This window comes from Cervus canadensis, chromosome 1 (assembly GCF_019320065.1).
Source record: "Cervus canadensis isolate Bull #8, Minnesota chromosome 1, ASM1932006v1, whole genome shotgun sequence".
In the NCBI taxonomy this organism is placed as follows: domain Eukaryota; kingdom Metazoa; phylum Chordata; class Mammalia; order Artiodactyla; family Cervidae; genus Cervus; species Cervus canadensis.
In genome coordinates, this window is record NC_057386.1 from 14,625,982 (window position 1) to 14,644,634 (window position 18,653).

General features: G+C 40.3%; 1 protein-coding gene across 16 annotated transcripts in view; it reads left to right on the plus strand.

The window, feature by feature from the left end:
- Positions 1–3,588: 3,588 nt before the first annotated feature.
- The window catches only part of STRADA (STE20 related adaptor alpha), a 28,275-nt gene continuing 13,210 nt past the window's right edge, over positions 3,589–18,653 (plus strand). Inside the window, exons 1-5 of one of the 16 annotated variants that reach the window (XM_043465012.1) lie at positions 3,624–3,753; positions 3,832–4,040; positions 11,886–11,965; positions 14,049–14,106; positions 16,566–16,594. In XM_043465012.1, coding sequence (XP_043320947.1) covers positions 11,930–11,965; positions 14,049–14,106; positions 16,566–16,594 — 123 coding nt within the window. In that variant the 5' untranslated portion in view covers positions 3,624–3,753; positions 3,832–4,040; positions 11,886–11,929. The other 15 variants (XM_043465005.1, XM_043465046.1, XM_043465026.1 and 12 more) reach the window with 15 other exon arrangements.

An 18,653-nucleotide genomic window follows, 5' to 3' on the forward strand; every position in this document is an offset into this window, starting at 1 on the left:
CAACTGAGAATCAGACCCATGCCCTTGGCAGCAAAAGCGTGGAGTCCTAACCACTGGACCCCTCTGGTAAATCCCACCAGCTGTTTATAGAATGTTTTCTATTTTTATAGCCCTATTAATAGGCTTCTCCCTCAAAGTCCCCCACTAAAGTTAAGACACCATTGTCTCTCCTGTGACTGAGGGGACAAAGAAAGGAAAATGTTGTTGACTGTCACATGTTAGAAAACCACTAAGCCCTCCAGTCTTGTCTGCATTGCCTGGGCATTTAGCAGTACCACAACAAGTGCTGGACTGGAAGATAAAGACTTGGTTTTTAGTGCCAGCAAAACCAGTTACTAATCCTTTGACTTTGGGTAAGTCACTAACCTCTTTGAGTCTCATTCTTCCTTCTACAAGGTAAGGATAGTAATTATTTTCTCTACCTGCCTCACATGTAGGTCAACACTAAGAGGTAATATGTGCAAAATTCTCCTGTAAATGATAGCACTATAAAAGTGTATCATCTAGGTTTACTCTCCTAGTGCTGTATTTTTGCTTTATTCTGTTTTGCTTTTCTTTCTCTCCGTGGAAACCAAGCAGATCCTTTCAGAGTTCTCTTAAGTTATAGATATAACGTGTGTATCTACACAGAACATGACAGTATTGGGGTGGGGGTGGGTAGTTTATAATCCTGTTTCCTTAATGATAGAACCTTTCCTTGTCAGGCACCAGTGTGAAACTTTTTTTTTTTTAATGGGACAATTGGTTTTGGTGCAAGGGGCAAAATACTGTATTTTATCATTCCAGCTTTTTTTTCTTTCAGTTCTGGCCTCTCCTCATTTTAAATGATTTGAAAAGAGGTAAGAGAGAGGAGACAGTTAAACTCGTAAGAGTGGCTTCTACTACAGAATGCTAAAACAATAGTGAAAAATACTGCTTTTCTTAGTTTCTGGAATTTGGTGATGGGCCAAAGATTTGTTTGCGTTTGGATAAGTGTGATGGTTTTATCTTTGTGCAAGTTGAATGTCATCATCTCACCTGTGACCTGAGAAGTGATACAAATTGCAGAAAAAAAGTTTTATGTGTTTTTTTTCCCCCTAAAAGGAAGAACTTCATGTCTGTTACTGTATTGCTTTCAATGGATATTACGAGGTTTTATTTTCATCTTTTAAAATTAATTGTCCTCTTTAATTCCACCTATTTGCTTTTCCAAATAGCATAACTTTTATTTCTTTAAAAGACACCCAGGCCTTTTAAAGTATTTAGTACCATGTAAGTCTTTAGGTTATTTGTTGTATCAACTTTGCTTTCCTATCACATTTTCAACCTAAATGCTTAAATAGCTTTTGCCTTTTTCTTGCATGTACTTATATTACTTTCCAAGGTTGAAGCAAAGCTAGAATTGAAGCCAGTTTCCTGCTTCAGGAAAGAGCCCTGGGTTCATGGGTTGCGACCCAGGTGCTGTCATAGTGCTGTGACAAGTCTCTTTCCTCATCTGTAAGTGGGCATCATCTACTCACCTTTCTGAAACGCCTGTTCAGAGGATCATATTAGATCATAGGTATAAAGTACTCAGGACTTCCCAGGTGGCACTAGTGGTAAAGAAACCCTTCTGCCAATGCAGGAGACACAAGAGACGCAGGTTTGATCCCTTGGTCTGGAGGAAGGCATGGAAACCCACTCCAGTATTCTTGCCTGGAGAATCCTAGGGACAGAGGAGCCTAGCAGGCTACAATCCGTAGGGTCACAAAGAGTCAGACACGACTGAAGCAATTTAGCACACATAAAGTGCTTTGACATATAAAATGCTCTATAAATTAAATAATCCTGCTCAACTTGTTAAACTACACATCATAAGCATTTCCAGCTGTCAGCCAAGTATTCTAGGCAATTAGTTTTACTGTTCCCACAGTTAATTTATGTGCTATCTTGAAGAGGGCAGTGCACTCAGTGCTCATCAGTCCATCTCCATTCCTCTAGGCTTCAAGCAAATTTCAGAAGGCTCCAGAAATCTTGAAGAGTCCTACCCCTTATTATACATAAATGAGAAGCATAATGGAGCTTGTGCACCCCAGAACTCATAAGTCAAAAGCAAAGCAAGAAGACACTGAGTTTGTAAACTCAAAATAGGGCCTTGCATTACACCAGTTTTCTAAGTTGTCTAGATTTAGGAGAACTTTCTGCAAGGAAATTTGCTCCTTTAAACAGTCTAGCCCAAAGATTTTCAAACTAGCTTTTGTGGGCAGTCGTGAAGATGGTGAGATCTTTTAGCCCCCTTGACCAACTGACATCCAGCTAGAAAATGACATAGCTACAGGGCTGGGTATCAGATGGGAAGTATTTCTTTGTTTAAATTCCCTATCCTGGTAGCTGCATTAAATTTGGCATCTTTTCAGGCACTGACTCCTCCAGTACTCTTATTTCCAAAGACCACATGGGAAAATGATCTTTTCCAAAGAACATCACAAGGATTTTACTTCACTTTCTGCTACTATCTTGCTTTGTCAATTTACCAAGTTCGTTGCTGGGTAAGGATCTTATTTGATAATGAGAGAATAGTGAGAATACTGCTTGGGAACGCTAAAGCAACAAATCAGAGTGATGTGTGTAAAATTCAATAAGATCTTGAGATGCACTGGAAAGAGTTCACATTGACTTTAGGCATCAAAATCCATCAGTCCCTGTTTCAATGTAGCTGAACTCACCCATCTTGGAAGTTAAACCTGTATAAATCTGTGTCAAGGATCTTAGCCAGGAAGGGCTAGTGTTCATTATTGAATGGTGTAGATCCAATTTTGGATCCAACCCACCCCCACCCCCGCCTCCGTGAGCCGAGCAAGTCACTGAAAAAAACGCAGGCTCACGGAAGTCTTGCTCCATCATTTCTCAAGCCCTGCATCCCTTGGCTGAGGCTAGCCTCCCCAGAAAGGCAAACTTAACGGGTTTCTGCAAACAGTACATGTGTCAAAGTCGTGGGTACGGAAGGATTCAGGACAAAAGATCCTGAGAGGGGCAGGAAGGATAGTTGAGCTGTTTTCCTCCCTTTTTAGAAGGCGGCACAGAGAAAGGGTGGGTTTCCCCTTTGTAGCTTGTCAGTCTGGTGCCCGAGAGGCCAAAGTGAGGGGCGTTCAAGATATCTTCAAAGAAAAGTGCGAGACTGATTTTTCAACTAAAGTCCTACCACCGGAAAGGAAAAAGAACCCCCCAAAAGTAGCCAAGTCAGCAGCCAGCGTTGGTTTGCCTTCCTCTAGTCCCCTTGACTCTTCATTATTGAAATCACCCCACTTCCTTCCTGCTTCCGGGACTGAGGCTCACAGAGCCCTTTTCAGACCCCGAAGAACACATCAAGGACAAGCTAGGTCTCTGGCTTCCACGCGCGGGGACACAGGTCCCATCTGTTGGAGACCGAATGCCCTCAGGTTTGCGCTGGGCGTAAACAGGTGATTCAGAACCGGAGAATCGCTCTGTGCAATGTAGCTGCTAAGAAAAACCCCACCGCACTCGAGGAGACGCGGGAACCACGCTGCTTCTCCACTAGCCTCTCCCTGGTTGAGGGGGCCGGGGCGGGGCGGAGCTTCCCCACTGGCCGCGCCCGGGCCCCGGCGGCCGGGGGCGGGGCGGGGCGGAGCTCTCCTCTACCAGCCCTTCCCGCGTCCCTCTACTGCGCATGGCACGTTGCGTACCTCCCTCCCAGCAACCGGCCTGGCTGCAGCACGGCCTTAAACCAAAGAGGCGGAGCTGAGACTGGGCCGGGACTGCTAACTCCAGGACCAGGTACCGGGCTGGCGGGGCCGCCTGGTGCGCTCCGGGGATCAGTTCCTCCTCGCCTTGACGCCGATTCCATCTCCTCAGGGGCGGGCCTTCATCAGAGCGGCCACCTTTCGCCTCCCTCGTCCTCCGCGGGCCCCCTTTGCACCCGAATCCTTCTCGATTCACGCAATGAGGGGCTGTAGCCCGAGAAGAGAATAGGCTTGGGCCTGGCCCGGAGACACCGCAGCGGAGTTGCCGGGCGGAAGAGGCGAGCGCCTGCTTTCCCTCTCCCCTTACCCCCTGATTTCCAGGTGGGAAACCTGGGGCCCAGGTGACAGTTTGTCCTGATGTAGCGAAGAGGAGGCATATTCTCTCCCCGCACCCCATTTGCGCCCCCCCGCATCCGCATCTCTTCCCAGGCGGGACAAGCAGCAGTAGGTCAAGCCCTCGTAAGGACAGAGCTCGGGTATTCCCTGAATCAGCCTAAATAGAGCTTCTAATTGTCTTGTTTTCCAAAATGCTTAAGTGCCCACAGCACCTTGGGGTGGAGATGCGGGATGGGGGTAGGGAAGTGAGCTCGAGGGAAGGGGAGTGGTTAAATAAAATTGTTGAAGTTTTCAGGAAATGGGGAACCAACTTCTCTGCCCAGCCTTCTGTTAAGGTATTCTACTATCTTCGAACTTCTTCCCAAAGAGGAAAAGACGTGCCAATTGATTCCTTTCTTATTGTAACATTTGTTGGGGTAGAACCGAATTCCAGTATGTTTTTGTGGCATTAAGACACTTTTTCATTGACTGATCTATGCTTTTCTTTAGAGATTCGCCAACACTGTGTCTTGTCCCTGAAAGTTAAAGAAACCAAATCTTTTCTGATTATCTGCCTCAAGCCAGGAGCCTATTCAGCCATAAGATAAAGTGTTGAACTGGTTAAAACTGTTTGCCCTTTAACTAGATTTCTTAGAGGTGTTGTGACCCAAATGCAGTGTTTATAGTTGTAATCCCAGACATGGAAGAAGTTTAGAAAACCAGTGACAAAAATAGGGGAAGAAGAAAGATTGATAACGTAAATAAATTTTCCTTTCTATACCATTTAGCATCTGGTCAGCGTTGTCAAATCAGATGATGCCTTTTCAATCATCACATCTTTACACTCAGTCTTGAGGCTTCTCCCTAAGTTTCTCTGTTATCACTTACAGCTTCTAGAGCACAGGCTTTGGAATAGACCTAATCAGTCCTCTATTACTTGCCTGTGTAACTTCAGTTATTCGTTGTTGTTTTGTGTTTTTTTAAATTTTTTGGCCATGTCACACAGCATGTGAGATCTAAGTTCCCCACCAGGGATTGAACCTGCTCCTCCTGCAGTGGAAGCAGGGAGTCTTAACAGCTGAACCGCGAAGGAAGTCCCATGTCTGTGTAATTTGGGCATTTAACCTCTCTTAGTCCTAATTTCCTGATCTGTAAAACGAGGATCAATAATAACTTATTGTGAGCTGATCTCCATGAAGCATTTAGCACAGATGCTGGCACATGCTAAGTTCACCATAAGTGTCTGCTGCTTTGATTATTTTCACTATTATTAATTTAACAGACACAAGAGTGTCCATATTAAGTGTTGGTCACAGTAGCCCCTGGGAATGCAGCAGTAAATAAGATGCATTCCCTGCCTTCTCAGACTCTCTAGTGACGGAAAATGATAAAGAGGTGGTATATATAAGGATTGAGTACAGAAGCCAAGCATCTAACCCAGGTGGGGTGGGGCAGTCTGGTAGGATTTCTGTAGCAAAAGGACAGGCAAAAGATGAATAGATTGGAAAGTGTAAGTGGTCCACGAGGGGAAGCAGGATCTTTCAAGTTTTTCCTTTGGGTTCCATTTCCTACCTGCCTTTGAAGTTGTTCTTAGTCATACCCAACTCTTTGTGACTCCCATGGACTGTATAGCCCGCCAGGCTCCTCTGTCTGTGGAATTTTCCAGGCAAGGATACTGGAGCAGGTTGCTGTTTCCTGCCACAGGCGATCTTCCCGACCCAGGAATCAAATCCTCCTCTCCTGCATTGGCAGGTGGATTCTTTACTATTGTGCCACCTGGGAAGTCCGTTGCCTTGATGCTCCATGTCCTTTAAGAAGCTCCATGTCCTAAATATGAACTTATCACAAGGCTTACTTCCCAGCTTTCTGCTTTTCTCTCAGCATTTTCTTCTAAAGTGAATTTCTATCACTCGTAGAGCTTTAGCTACTGACTCCCAAGTCCACATAGCCATCTCTAACCCCTCTTTTAAGCATCAGTCTTACTTTTCTAACTAAATGCTATTTCCACTTGGGATATATAACTGTTTTCTTAATTGCAGCGTAACTTAAAAACTCAAACTCATCTTTCCAATCAAAATAACTTCCATCTCTGACATCTTCTATTTTGTCTTTGATACACTGTGCAGTTACTCAGGCACCAAAAATAAAAAAGTCATCAGAGTTGTTCACAGGTAGAACAGGTTCCCTGATTAGGTAGTAAGTTTTCAAGCAGAGACTTGATAACCTTATATCCAGGTGTTTATAAAGCTGTCCTTCCAAAGAGTGGAGGACAGACTCAATGACTTATGGTGTCCTTACTAACTTATTTTTCTTTCTCCTTATCCATCTGTTTTTTTTAATTGGAGGATGATTGCTTTACAGTGTTGTGTTGGTTTCTGCCTTACAACAACACGAATCAGTCATAACTATATTTATGTATCCCCTCCCTCTAGAGCCTCCCTCCCACCCATCCCCATCCATTTCTCAATATTCATTCTTCCACAGGTTCTTATCACCAGAGATGTGGCCCAGAATAACTGTATTCCCTCTTTTTCTTTTTTTCATTATACTGGGTTCTAACTAACATTCTTTTTTCTGGTTTGTTTTTACCTCCCTCCTCTCACATCTCTTTGCAGATTACACAACCCCTCACAACCTTCAGTTCAGTCGCTCAGTCGTGTAGGACTCTTTGTGACCCCATGGACTGCAGCATGCCAGGCTTCCCTGTCCATCACCACCAACTCCCGAAGCTTGCTCAAACTCATGTCCATCTAGTCGGTAATGCCATCCAACCATCTCGTCCTCTGTCATCCTCTTCTCTTCCCAGCTGAGACACCAGGGAAGCCCCTCACAAGCCTAGCCCACCTGAAAAAATGAATGGAAATGTAGCAGATTTTTTTCTAGATTCTTAAAAAGCACATCTGAGTATTTATTTTAGTGTTTTAGTTTTAAAATCAGCTTTATTCAGGTATACCTGTAACAAAATACACCTATAGCAAGTGTACAGTTTGTTGAGTTTTGAGAAGTATAGTTACATAACCACCATGCAATAAAGATACAGAACTTTTCCATCACCCTGAAAAGTTCTTGTGTTTCTCTTTGAAGTTGGTCCCTCATCTCACTGTTGGGTCCAGGCAACCAAGACCTGCTTTCTGTCATATTTTCGCTTTTTCTAGAATTTTATGTGAATGGAAACAGTATGTAGATTTGTGTCTGACTTTTTGTTGCCTGTGTCAGCAGCTTGTCCCTCTTTATTGCTGAATAGTATTACATTGGTATCTGTTCAGTTCAGTTGCTCAGTCGTGTCCAACTCTTTGCAACCCCATGGACTGCAGCACGCCAGGCCTCCCTGTCCGTCACCAACTCCCGTTTACCCAAACTCATGTCCATTGAGTCAGTGATGCCATCCAACCATCTCATCCTTGTCGTCCCCTTCTCCTCCCGCCTTCAATCTTTCCCAGCATCAGGGTCTTATTAGAGTCAGTTCTTCGCATCAAGTAGCCAAACTATTGGAATTTCAGCTTCAACATCAGTCCTTCCAATGAATACTCAGGACGGATCTCCTTTAGGATGGACTGGTTGATCTCCTTGCAGTCCAAGGGACTCTGAAAAGTCTTCTCCAACACCACAGTTCAAAAGCATCAATTCTTCAGCGCTCACCTTTCCTTATAGTCCAACTCTCACATCCATACATGACTACTAGACGGACCTTTGTTGGTAAAGTAATGTCTCTGCTTTTTAATGTGCTGTCTAGGTTGGTCATAGCTTTTCTTCCAAGGAGTAAGTGTCTTTTAATTTCATGGCTGCAATCACCATCTGCAGTGATTTTGGAGCCCAGAAAAATAAAATCTGCCACTGTTTCCCCATCTATTTGCCATTAAGTGATGGGACTGATGCCATGATCTTTGTTTTCTGAATGTTGAGCTTTAAGCCAACTTTTTCACTCTCCTCTTTCACTTTCATCAAGAGGCTCTTCAGTTCTTCTTCACTTTCTGCCATAAGGGTGGTGTCATCTGCATATCTGAGGTTATTGATATTTCTCCCAGCAATCTTGATTCCAGCTTGTGCTTCATCCAGCCCAGCGTTTCTCATGATGTACTCTGCATATAAGTTAAATAAGCAGGGTGACAATATACAGCCTTGATGTACTCTTTTTCCTATCTGGAAACAGTCTGTTGTTCCATGTCCAGTTCTAACTGTTGCTTCCTGACCTGTACCACATTTTTAAAATGTATTTACCAGTTGGTAGATGCTTGAATTGTTTTCAACTTGGGGCTATAGTGAATAATGCTTTTATGAACATTCATGTACAAGTTAATGAGAAGATATGTTTTCATTTCTCTTGAGTAGATGACCTAGAGCAGAATTATTGAGAAAGAAGCTATTAAACCATTTTCCAGAGGGGCCGTACTTGTTTGCATTCCCACCAGCAATGTATGAGAGTTCCAGCTGGTTGATGTCCTTGTCAACTCTTGGTATTCTCAGTCTTTATGTTTAGCCGTTTTGGTGGGTGTTTAATGGTATCTCATTGTGGCTTTATGTTTATTTCCCTGATGACAAGTAATGTTGAACATCATTTCATGTGCTTAGTGGCCACTCCTTTATCTTCTGTTCAGATCTGTTGCCATTGTTTAAACTGGGTTGTCTTATTATTGAGTATAGAAATTCTCTATAAATTCTGTATATAAAGTCCTTTGTAGATACACACACATGCTCACAGAATATGTTTTCTCCCAATCTTTTCAGTTTCTTAGTGGTGTCTTTGTAAGGCAGACATTTTAAATTTTGATAAAGATTAATTTGTCATATTTTTCTTTTATGTTTCATGCTCTTGACAGTCTATTTTTGAATCTCTGCTTATCCCAAGATCATGAAGATTTTCTCCTCTCTTTTCTTTAGTAGTTCTAACTTTTTCTTTAGTTGTGTGATCCATTTCAAGTTAATTTTTGTGTGCAATATAAAGTCAGCATTGAGGTTCATTTTTTTCTAAATAAATATCAAGTTGTATCCAGGCTGTTTTTCCCCATAAAATTACTTTGGCCATTCTCTTGAAAAGTAATTGACCATATATGCATGGGTCTGTTTCTGGGTTCTCTGTTCTGTTTCATTGACCCATATATCTATCCTTAGACCGAAGTACACCATCTTGATTACTATAGCAATAAAGTAAGTCTGAAGTTCAGGTAAAAAAAGTCTTCTGACTTTCTTCTTCAAAATTATTTTGGCTCTTTTAGGTCCCTCTTATTTCCCTGTGAGTTTTAGCCTGAGCTTATCAATTTCTTTTGAAAGTCTGCTGGGATTTTGATAAGCATTGCACTGAATCTGTAGATCAACTTGGAGAGAATTGACATCTTAATAATATTGAGTCTTCCGGTTTATGAACACGGCATATCTTTTATCTAGATCATCTTTAATCTCTCTTAGCAGTGTTTTATCATTTTAAACATACAGGTCTTACTCATAGTTTATTAAAATTATTCCTAATCATTTTATGTTTTCGTTGGTTTATTGATGGTATTTTTTAAATTTCATTTTCTGATTGGTTGTTGCTATATATAGAAATACAGCTGGGTTTTATAATTGATCTTTATAAATTAATTTTCTAAAGTATAATTTTTTTTTTTTTTTTTGTAGAATACATAGGTTTCTATGTAGGACTTCCCTGATAGCTGAGTTAGTAAAGAATCCACCTGCAATTCAGGAGACCCCGGTTCAATTCCTGGGTCAGGAAGATCTGGAGAACAGATAGGCCACCCACCCCAGTATTCTTGGGCTTCCCTTGTGGCTCAGCTGGTAAAGAATCCGCCTGCAATGCAGGAGACCTGGCTTGGGAAGATGCCCTGGAGAAGGAAAAGGCTACCCACTCCAGTATTCTGGCCTGGAGAATTCCACGAACTGTACAGTCGGTGGGGTCGCAAAGAGTCGGACACGACTGAGTGACTTCCACTAGATTTCTATGTATACAGTTTTGTTGTTTATGAATAAAGAATTTTACATCCTTTTTTCCCACCTGTATGCCTTTTATTTCTTCTTGCCTTTTTGCATTGGCCAAGACCACTAGTACAGTGATGAAAAGAAATGATAAGAACGTTGTTGCTTTATTTCTGTCCTTAGAGGAAATTCGTTCATTCTTCTTACTATTAATAGATGTTAGCTATAAATTTTTTATATGTATCTTTTACCAATTTGACTTGGTAAATCCCATTTCTATCCTATTCCTTTTCGACTATTCCTAGTTGACTAAGAGTTTTTTTTTTTTTTAACTTGTGGCTTAGTGTTGACTTTTGTTAGATGGTTTTTCTCCATCGATTGAAATGATTGTATTTTTACTTGTTTACTCAGTAAGATAAAATTACATCATTTTTTAAAATGCCTTAAAATTGGTGGTTCTTTATTTGTGAGCAGCTTCAAAAACTGTTTTGTGTATGTTGATTCATTTTTTAATGTTAAACTGATCTTTTACTCCTGAACTAAACCCTCCTTGGTCATGATGTATTATGCTTTTAGCCATTCTAGATATAAATTCTTAACTATAAATAGCAAACATGAAATCAGGATGACATGAAAAAACATACATTTGAGAAGTGGCAAAAGGTCTTGGAAATGGGTAACAAAAATATAAAACTTAGCAAAAAGGTTGGAAAATAAAGTTTGAAGAAGTTTCCTGGAAAGTAGAAAGTTGTAAAGTAGGAGTGAAATATAACTTTAGTGGATAATCCTAGAAATACACCTTTAACTATTAGAATTTCTGTTGCTATTTCTTGCTACAAAAATAATATTCCCCAGAATTGGAAGACCCACATTTCCACATTAAAAAGGCTGAATGCCACCAACTTTTCAGCTAGTCTAGATTATAGCCAGAGGATGGAAGGCCTCAGGAAGGCAGTCTTCAGGGAGAAATTGCAATGAATGAGTTTGAGTGTATGGAAAAATACATTGATAAGACTAATAGCAGAACTGTTGAGGTATTTTGAAAAAGTTAATAACTACATGGAAAAACAAGCAAGTGAAAAAATGAGGCAATTAATAACTCTGCTGGGGGTGTGGTGGGAGAACTAGTGTATAAGACAAAAGACATAGTCATCTCTAACTGTTTGCCTCTGCTAAGAACCAAGTCCGCGGGCTTGCCAGGTGGCACTAGGGGTAAAGAACCTGCCTGCCAACGCAGGAGACATAAGAGACTCCTTATGAGTTCGATCCCTGTGTCACGAAGATCCCCTGGAGGAGAAGGTGGCAACCCACTTCAATATACTTACCTGGAGAATCCCATGGACAGAGGAGCCTGGCCAGCTACAGTCCGTGGGGGTCACAAAGAGTTGGATACAACTGAAGCAACTTAATATGCAAGAACCATGTTGGTGTAGTCATAGTAATGTAAATTTGGACCATGGTTTTAACCAAAAATTATGTCAGAACTGTGCTGGGAGAATGAAGGCAGGAAGGTAGGGTGCAGGTGATATAGGAGAGCTTAGTTTTCACCTACCATGGTGGGAAGTTAGTAGATAAATGTCTGAAATGGGTATGTCATCACATGTAAACAACATGTAAAAATGATGATTAAAAAGAAGGGTAAACAACCAAAAGAATTAAAGGTAATTGCTTCTGCAAAGGGGTCAAGAGAAATTAAAATTTTTTTTAAAAAAAACCTATAACAAACTTCATTTTCCTTACAGAGATGCAGTATTTTGGAATGTATTTGGCCATAGTACATCCAGGTTTACTGTCACTGAAAGTTTCTCTAAAATGTCTTTACAGTCTAGCAATTTGTAGGTTTAGTTCAGTGCTTTGAATGGTAGACTCAGTTTTTGTTAATCAACAAATATTTCTACAAAAGCAGACTTGACTAACAACTTGTGTCTATTTTCCTTTTAGGTTTAAATTTTTGAAATTGAAGTAGGTCTACACGTTAGGAACTCATGTCTTTTCTTGTAAGTAAACCAGAGCGAATTAGGGTGAGTGTTTCTCTTCTTCTGCCTTTACTATTTTTATTTTCTGAAAAGCAGTGTGTTTTAGCAGATATTGTAGACTTTTTTTTTTTAATGTGATGCTCAGAATCATATAGAAGTGAGAGATGTAGAAAGTCAAGCAGGTATTGCAGCCTCCACTCCAAAGAACAGAACTTGGGGCACAGGCTGACCAGAGACACAGAATATAATATGCCCACCAGCTTGTCTGATAGAGAAGAAACAAGGTAGCTTATTTTATGAGTATCAGTCATGCATTAAATGAGTTGCTGGCCTTTTTCATCGTAGATATGCACCCACTAATGATCTGCCTGTTTCCTGCGCATTTTCAGAGAGTTTGTGGGTTTTAAAAGTCAGCATCAAATTGTAATCATTGGAACACTTTTTTGAGCCCAGGCCATCAGCAGTAAAAGCGCGGAGTCCTAACCACTGGACTGCCAGGGAACTGCCATCATAGGTTTTAACTGAAGACTCTGAAAAATTTTATTACACCTGAGAACTTCGCTAGCTAAAATGACCTCAGGAACAAACACTGGGTTTAGTGTCCGTGATTTCGTAAAAGACTGTCTTATTTATTATCAAGTATTTAAATGCGGTAGCAATCATTTTAAATTCTTTAACAGTGTATGTGTAATATGAGACGTTGTGAATGGACCACCCTCCTTTGTGGCCTGTGGCATCTCAGCTCCTTGATCAGGGATTGCACCTGAGCCATAGCAGTGAAAGCCTGGAATCCTAACCATTAGGCCACCAGAGAATTCCCTGACTATACTACTTTCTTTAAATATTAAGGTGTAAATTATATTTTGTGGTACAGTGCATATGAATTTTTTATATCAAGTTTTTTATTTAGGGTGTTGCTTTTTTACTTGGAAAAAACTGATACAGAGAAGGATAGAGAATGATGGTATAGTTTCAATTCATAGTCCATATTATGTGACTTTTTTTTTGCAACTAATTTCTGAATGTTCCTTCTCTTTTCTTCTGTTTATGTGGATAAGAATAATTTATATTGGAAAGAATAAACTTTGCTATTAAGAGGGTAAAAAATTACAGAATCCCTCCTTGGCCTGAACTCTACCCAGTGGAAAGAATACCCTCAAGCCAATGGGCTTCCTGGTGGCACTAGTGGTAAAGATTTTCACCTGCCAGTGCAGGAGATGTGGGTTCGATTCCTGGGTGGGGAAGATCCCCTGGAGAAGGAACTGGCAGCCCACTCCAGTATTCTTGCCTGGACAACTCCTTGGAGGGAGGACCCTACCGGACTACACTACAGTCCATGGGGTTGCAAAGAGCCAGACGCGACTAAGCACACACACAGGAAGGCACTAACTTCCTATTGTAAACTCTAAATGTTGACTCAAAGTAATACCAGCCCTTAAGTGAAATGCAGCCTTGTTCCCTTTGCTTTTATGTATGAGCTGCTTTTCTCTCTCACCCTGATTCAGGTGAAACCAGACCTCTGATTATGGTATGATGGAAACCCATACTCGTTTGAAATAGGCCAGTTATGTAAACCATAGATCAGTCATGCTAGTTCAGTCCTCATAAACTTGGTAGAAAATTTAAATGTTGATGATGTCTTTAGAACTCCTACCGGATGAAAGAATATATAGCTGGCTGATTCCTTTTACAAACTACTAGGAGCTTGTGAAAACCTGTTTCATCCCTGTTTTCTGTGCTGTGAATTCATGATATTTTTTTCACATTGGCAGTAATGACCCAAAACATTTATAGTAGACAGCCGTGGACTGACTAAGATGCGACCCAAAGGCAGTTTTATATATAGGAAGGACGAAAACATTCCTTATTACTAGGGCCAGTGCTACCTGTCATCTGTCAGATTTAAGAATTGCTCACCAAATTAGACAAGAATAGAGCAAGGAATTAATCTGTTGTTTTCAGCCAATTTGAATCCCAGTTTCTTTTAAAAACTTTTCCTTAGTAATGTAGCCTAACTATACTGCATGATTCAGTTTTCATAGTTGTATTTTTGTCTTTCTAATGGCTGCTCGCTAATTTTTTGTGGCTTGGAAGAAGTACTAATTCTCTCTGGGGTTTTCCTCTATAGCGGTGGGTCTCGGAAAAGTTCATTGTTGAGGGCTTAAGAGATTTGGAACTATTTGGAGGTAAGTACAGTATGGCTTTTAGCCATCACTTTAGGATAAATATCGCTACCCTTTTCTTGATTAAAATCAATTTATAGACATTAGCGATTCCAAGGGCAAGTTGTTATATTTATTTGGCTACACTTTTATATTTATTTGGCTCTTCTTTGAATCCATGGTTTCCCCCAAATCTGAGGGCTAATCTAGCAGTTAGTTGTCCTTGGCCTGTCTTGATTGTTAAAAAGCCAGTATTTACTTAAAAGCACACGTGTTTCTTCTTAAGTATTTGTCGAGTTGAAATACTTAAAAGGAAAAAAGTAGGTGTTTAAAAGCCTCTAGCCTTGAAGATTTAAAAAATAAAATTATGGTCAGGACAGAGGTAGCAGTGATATAAAAGTTATGGTTTTACTGATGAATCTAGTTGACTCATCTTTTCATGAGACTTAAAAAGAGACTAAAGAAAAAAATCTGTCAGGACAAAGGCACTAACTTCCTATTGTAAATTCTAAATGTTGATTCAAAGTAAAGTAGATTTGCAATTTGGAGGTTTAATAGACCCAACCCCTTCCCTTTGGTCAAATTGAGCTGTTTTGGGAACTGTGATCTTAATTGAAGGCAAGGAAAATTTCTTTTCTATAAAAATAATAGTAATAAAGCCCCATTCTTTGTGTCTGAATACCACAGATACTCACTTTAGCTCCTATAGCTAAAGAAACGGAGAAGGCAATGGCACCCCACTCCAGTACTCTTGCCTGGAAAATTCCATGGACGGAGGAGCCTGGTAGGCTGCAGTCTTTGGGGTCGCTGAGTCGGACATGACAGCAACTTCACTTTCACTTTTCACTTTCATGCACTGGAGAAGGAAATGGCAACCCACTCTAGTGTTCTTGTTTGGAGAATCCCAGGGATAGGGGAGCCTAGTGGGCTCCCATCTATGGGGTCCCGCAGAGTCGGACACGACTGAAGCGACTCAGCGGCAGCAGCAGCTAAAGAAATGGCTTATCAGATTGTATGTTGGTTAACTGATCCAAAATACCCTGAAAGGCTTGAGTAATTGAAAACTCAAAACACGTTAGTTACCAGGTGGTACCTATTAATTTATTTTCCCTAATGCCACTCAGAAAACTTCTGGAGTTGAATTATTCATGAACTTTGTCGAAGGGTTGTATAAAAGACAAATGAGAGTTTAGAAAAACGAGTTATTTTTGTTTTGATTGTAAAGAATAAAAATAATCTACACAATAAAGGCAAGGCTTATGGAACAGAAATGCTCCCATTCTCATTTTCTTCCCATTACTAATGGTAACACGATGGTTTTAAAGTAAACACTGGCATTGATGAAAATTGAGTTGCAAGTCCAGTTTACATTAGTTTACAATATTCTGGTTATGTGAATTAGATGAATGGATTTTGATTTCAGTGTCTTGAGTGCAGGATTTCTGGGTGTCTTTTGATAATTGCCTAGTCTCTGATTTGAGGAGGATGAAGAAATTGTTCTGTATATCGTTTACGGCTTAATGAAGTGTATATTCATGTTGATACAGCTTGGGATTTGCCTTCTGCTCTATGAAGACTGGGTTTCATTTCGTTTCACCTGTTCACCTGGCTTCTTATCTCTGACTGTAAGAAGCCTGTCTTAAGCAACCACTCCTGCCATTTGTATACCAGGAAACTGATCCATGGCACACACACAAAAATCTTATTTTGATAAATTGAGGCTAATTTACTCTGCAGATATTTTGGAGATGTGTAATCATTCCAGTCCTTTACAGTTAGAATCTTTACTTCGATTATTTTTCAGAATGGAGAAAATAAAAAGCATAGATACAGAAGTTGTCGTCTTTTGGAGCAGAAAGTTATTTAAGCTGTCATTTGCTTTATTTATGTTCACCAGGCGTAGCAGAGGGCCCAAAAGCCCCTGCTTTATTTTCATTCAGAACAGAATGTATTTGACTGAAGAATCAAATTCAGTAATGGTCCCACAAACACAGGTTGCTGTATTAAAACTTCTTTTTTGGGGGCAAATCTATTTTTTATTTCCTGTACTCCCTGGGAAATCACCAACAATGTCTATAATTTTATAATGAGTTTTTATAAAAGTGTAAGACTCTGAAACCAGCCTATTGAAAGTAATATTGCATGCTGATGGAAAGTAATTGTATAACTGAAACTATAGCAGTTGAGTCATAGTCGGTAAAGAATAGCTGTAGAATAAGAGTCTTGCCAAGTTTTGAAGAGCCATAGATTCATGTTTAAAACCCCATGTATCTGCAGCATTTTTACTGTGGGTGTGTGTGTGTGTGTGTGGGTGTGTGTGTGTGTGTGTGTGTGTATATGTAACACTGCAGGCAGATTTGCTATAATGACTTAAGTGGTTTCTGTTAATAAATGTAGTCTTAAGTGCAGTAATTGCTGTTCTGCATGTGGGTGTGTCTTCTGCCAAAAACACAAAATGCCAACAACCAATTTCTCTACTCCAGAGCAGCCTCCGGGTGACACTCGGAGAAAAGTAAGTGATTTCCTAGGCTCTTGTACCATGGCTGTTGCATGGAGTTGATTTGTGGAGCTCCGTTTGGTTTTTTGGTTGGCTTATCATTTTACATTTCTGCTCATCTGCCCTTGAGTTTTATTTGCAATATCATTCTTCTTGTGGAGACTCAGGTTTCACCCCGGAGAGATTCTGATGTGTACTTTGAAAACTGAAAAAACATCTCAGGCACTTTTTCTCTCTCCTCCCCCTCCTAGCCCTCCCAATCACCTGGCCGCCCTCTCCAAAAAAAAAGAGAGAGAGAGAAAGTTTCAACAATCTAACGTGGTTATCTTGCAGTAACTAGTGGTACTATATTTTCTGTCCTTAGTCAATTAATAATAGATTTCAGTCCACAGAGAGTATATAGATCTCTGTCTAGATTATAAGGCAGGACTTCAAATCTACTTTAAAAACAAAACCCCAGATTTTAATGTAGAAAACAGAAAATGTATTATTTTATTGGCAGAAGTTTTTTTTTTTTTTTTTGCTTCCAACTGTGTTAGTCTCTCTTTATTCTTTTGTAAACTTCCAGATTAACCACTTCCGTTTGTAGGTGATGAAATGTGTAAGCTATCCACTTCAAGTGTTGGTTGGCACTGTCATGAGCATGGTCTTTCCCTTTACTCCACTCAGTTACTTCTGATTCTTGTATATTCCAAGTCTTGGAAGTGGTTTCACTGTAGACGTTATCTGAAGGTGCTTTCTAGTGGTAGGCTACAACCAGACTCTAGCTGCTCCAGGAAGGATGACACGTTTTTCTCAAAAACAATGTATTGGCAGAAGTTTTAAGAATCCTGCCCCACTTCTGACTCTTCTAATTTATTTTACCGATGGGAATAACAGCAGCAAACCAAGCTGTTTCTGATATGGTGAATCAGAGTCTTATGCAGAGAGAATCAGAGCCCTTTTCTCCATAGACCTCTTCCTCTTTTCCAATGACAACCTTTGTGCCTTTTGCAAGCAGCTCTGAGGTGGATGAAAGATAATGCTGCTGACTAGTTTATTTTTTTTAGGAGTTTATCTTTGAGTAAAGCTTGCTTGGCAGTGCCTGTCTATCAGATGCGAATATTTTCCAGTCAGGAGACCAAAAACGTGCCCTGCACGAGCAGTTAGGTGTTTTTCCAGAGTACAGTGCCAGTGTACATAGTTTTTATATTTCCCCAGCTGCTGATTTTATACCAAAAGTCATCCTGTGTGAAACCTGTGGGGGGTTGGATGTACTTATTTGTTGGGCATTTCATAGATAACTAGTCTCTGTGTGCTTTATTTCATTTTGTTTTATATTCTTTAAACAAAGTTATTTAATGGTCATTTCTCGATATCAGTAGCTTATGTATTTTTCAAATGCTTCAGAATGAACAAAATACTTTTCACGGTAGGGGAAACTAAGAAAAGACTTTGATAGAATTAGTTCTTTCTCCAGGCAATTTGAGATTACACATTACACCAATAAAACTATGGCATGCTATGTTTAAAGAGAATGGACTTCATATCTCATCCTTTTCATCTGAATTCTGACCTTGTCTAAATCTGAAACAGTATAATGGACTAACCTGCCTTCCTTGTGGGAAAATCAGACCAAACCTCTTCCTTTCAAAATATTATTGCCTTTGTTTGTTTTCCTAAATAAAGATCAGTTTCTCCCTGAGTTCAGACCGTAGAACACGCACAGTGCAGAAAGCCTCCATGTTAGGGTCATTTCCAGGGAGCTGGGACAGAATGGTAGAGGGCCCACAGCAGTCAGAACTAGTTCGTTTCATAAAACTCCAAACTGCCCAGGGAACTCATCCATATTCCCAGTTACCTAAAGAATTTCATTTTCTAAAACACTTCAAGGTACTTTTCTGTAGTCAACAAAGACAGTTGAAATACTGCATTTTGTCAAGTCACAAACTAATCATATCAGTAATTAAATTAATCATTCCTTACCTAGGCTCAACAGAAGTGTGACTTTAGTGCATAGATAGTATGTCTTATATGCACTCTTGGCAAGAAAAGGGGAGATGGGTAGTTTTAAGAAAAAGTATCCCATCGGTAG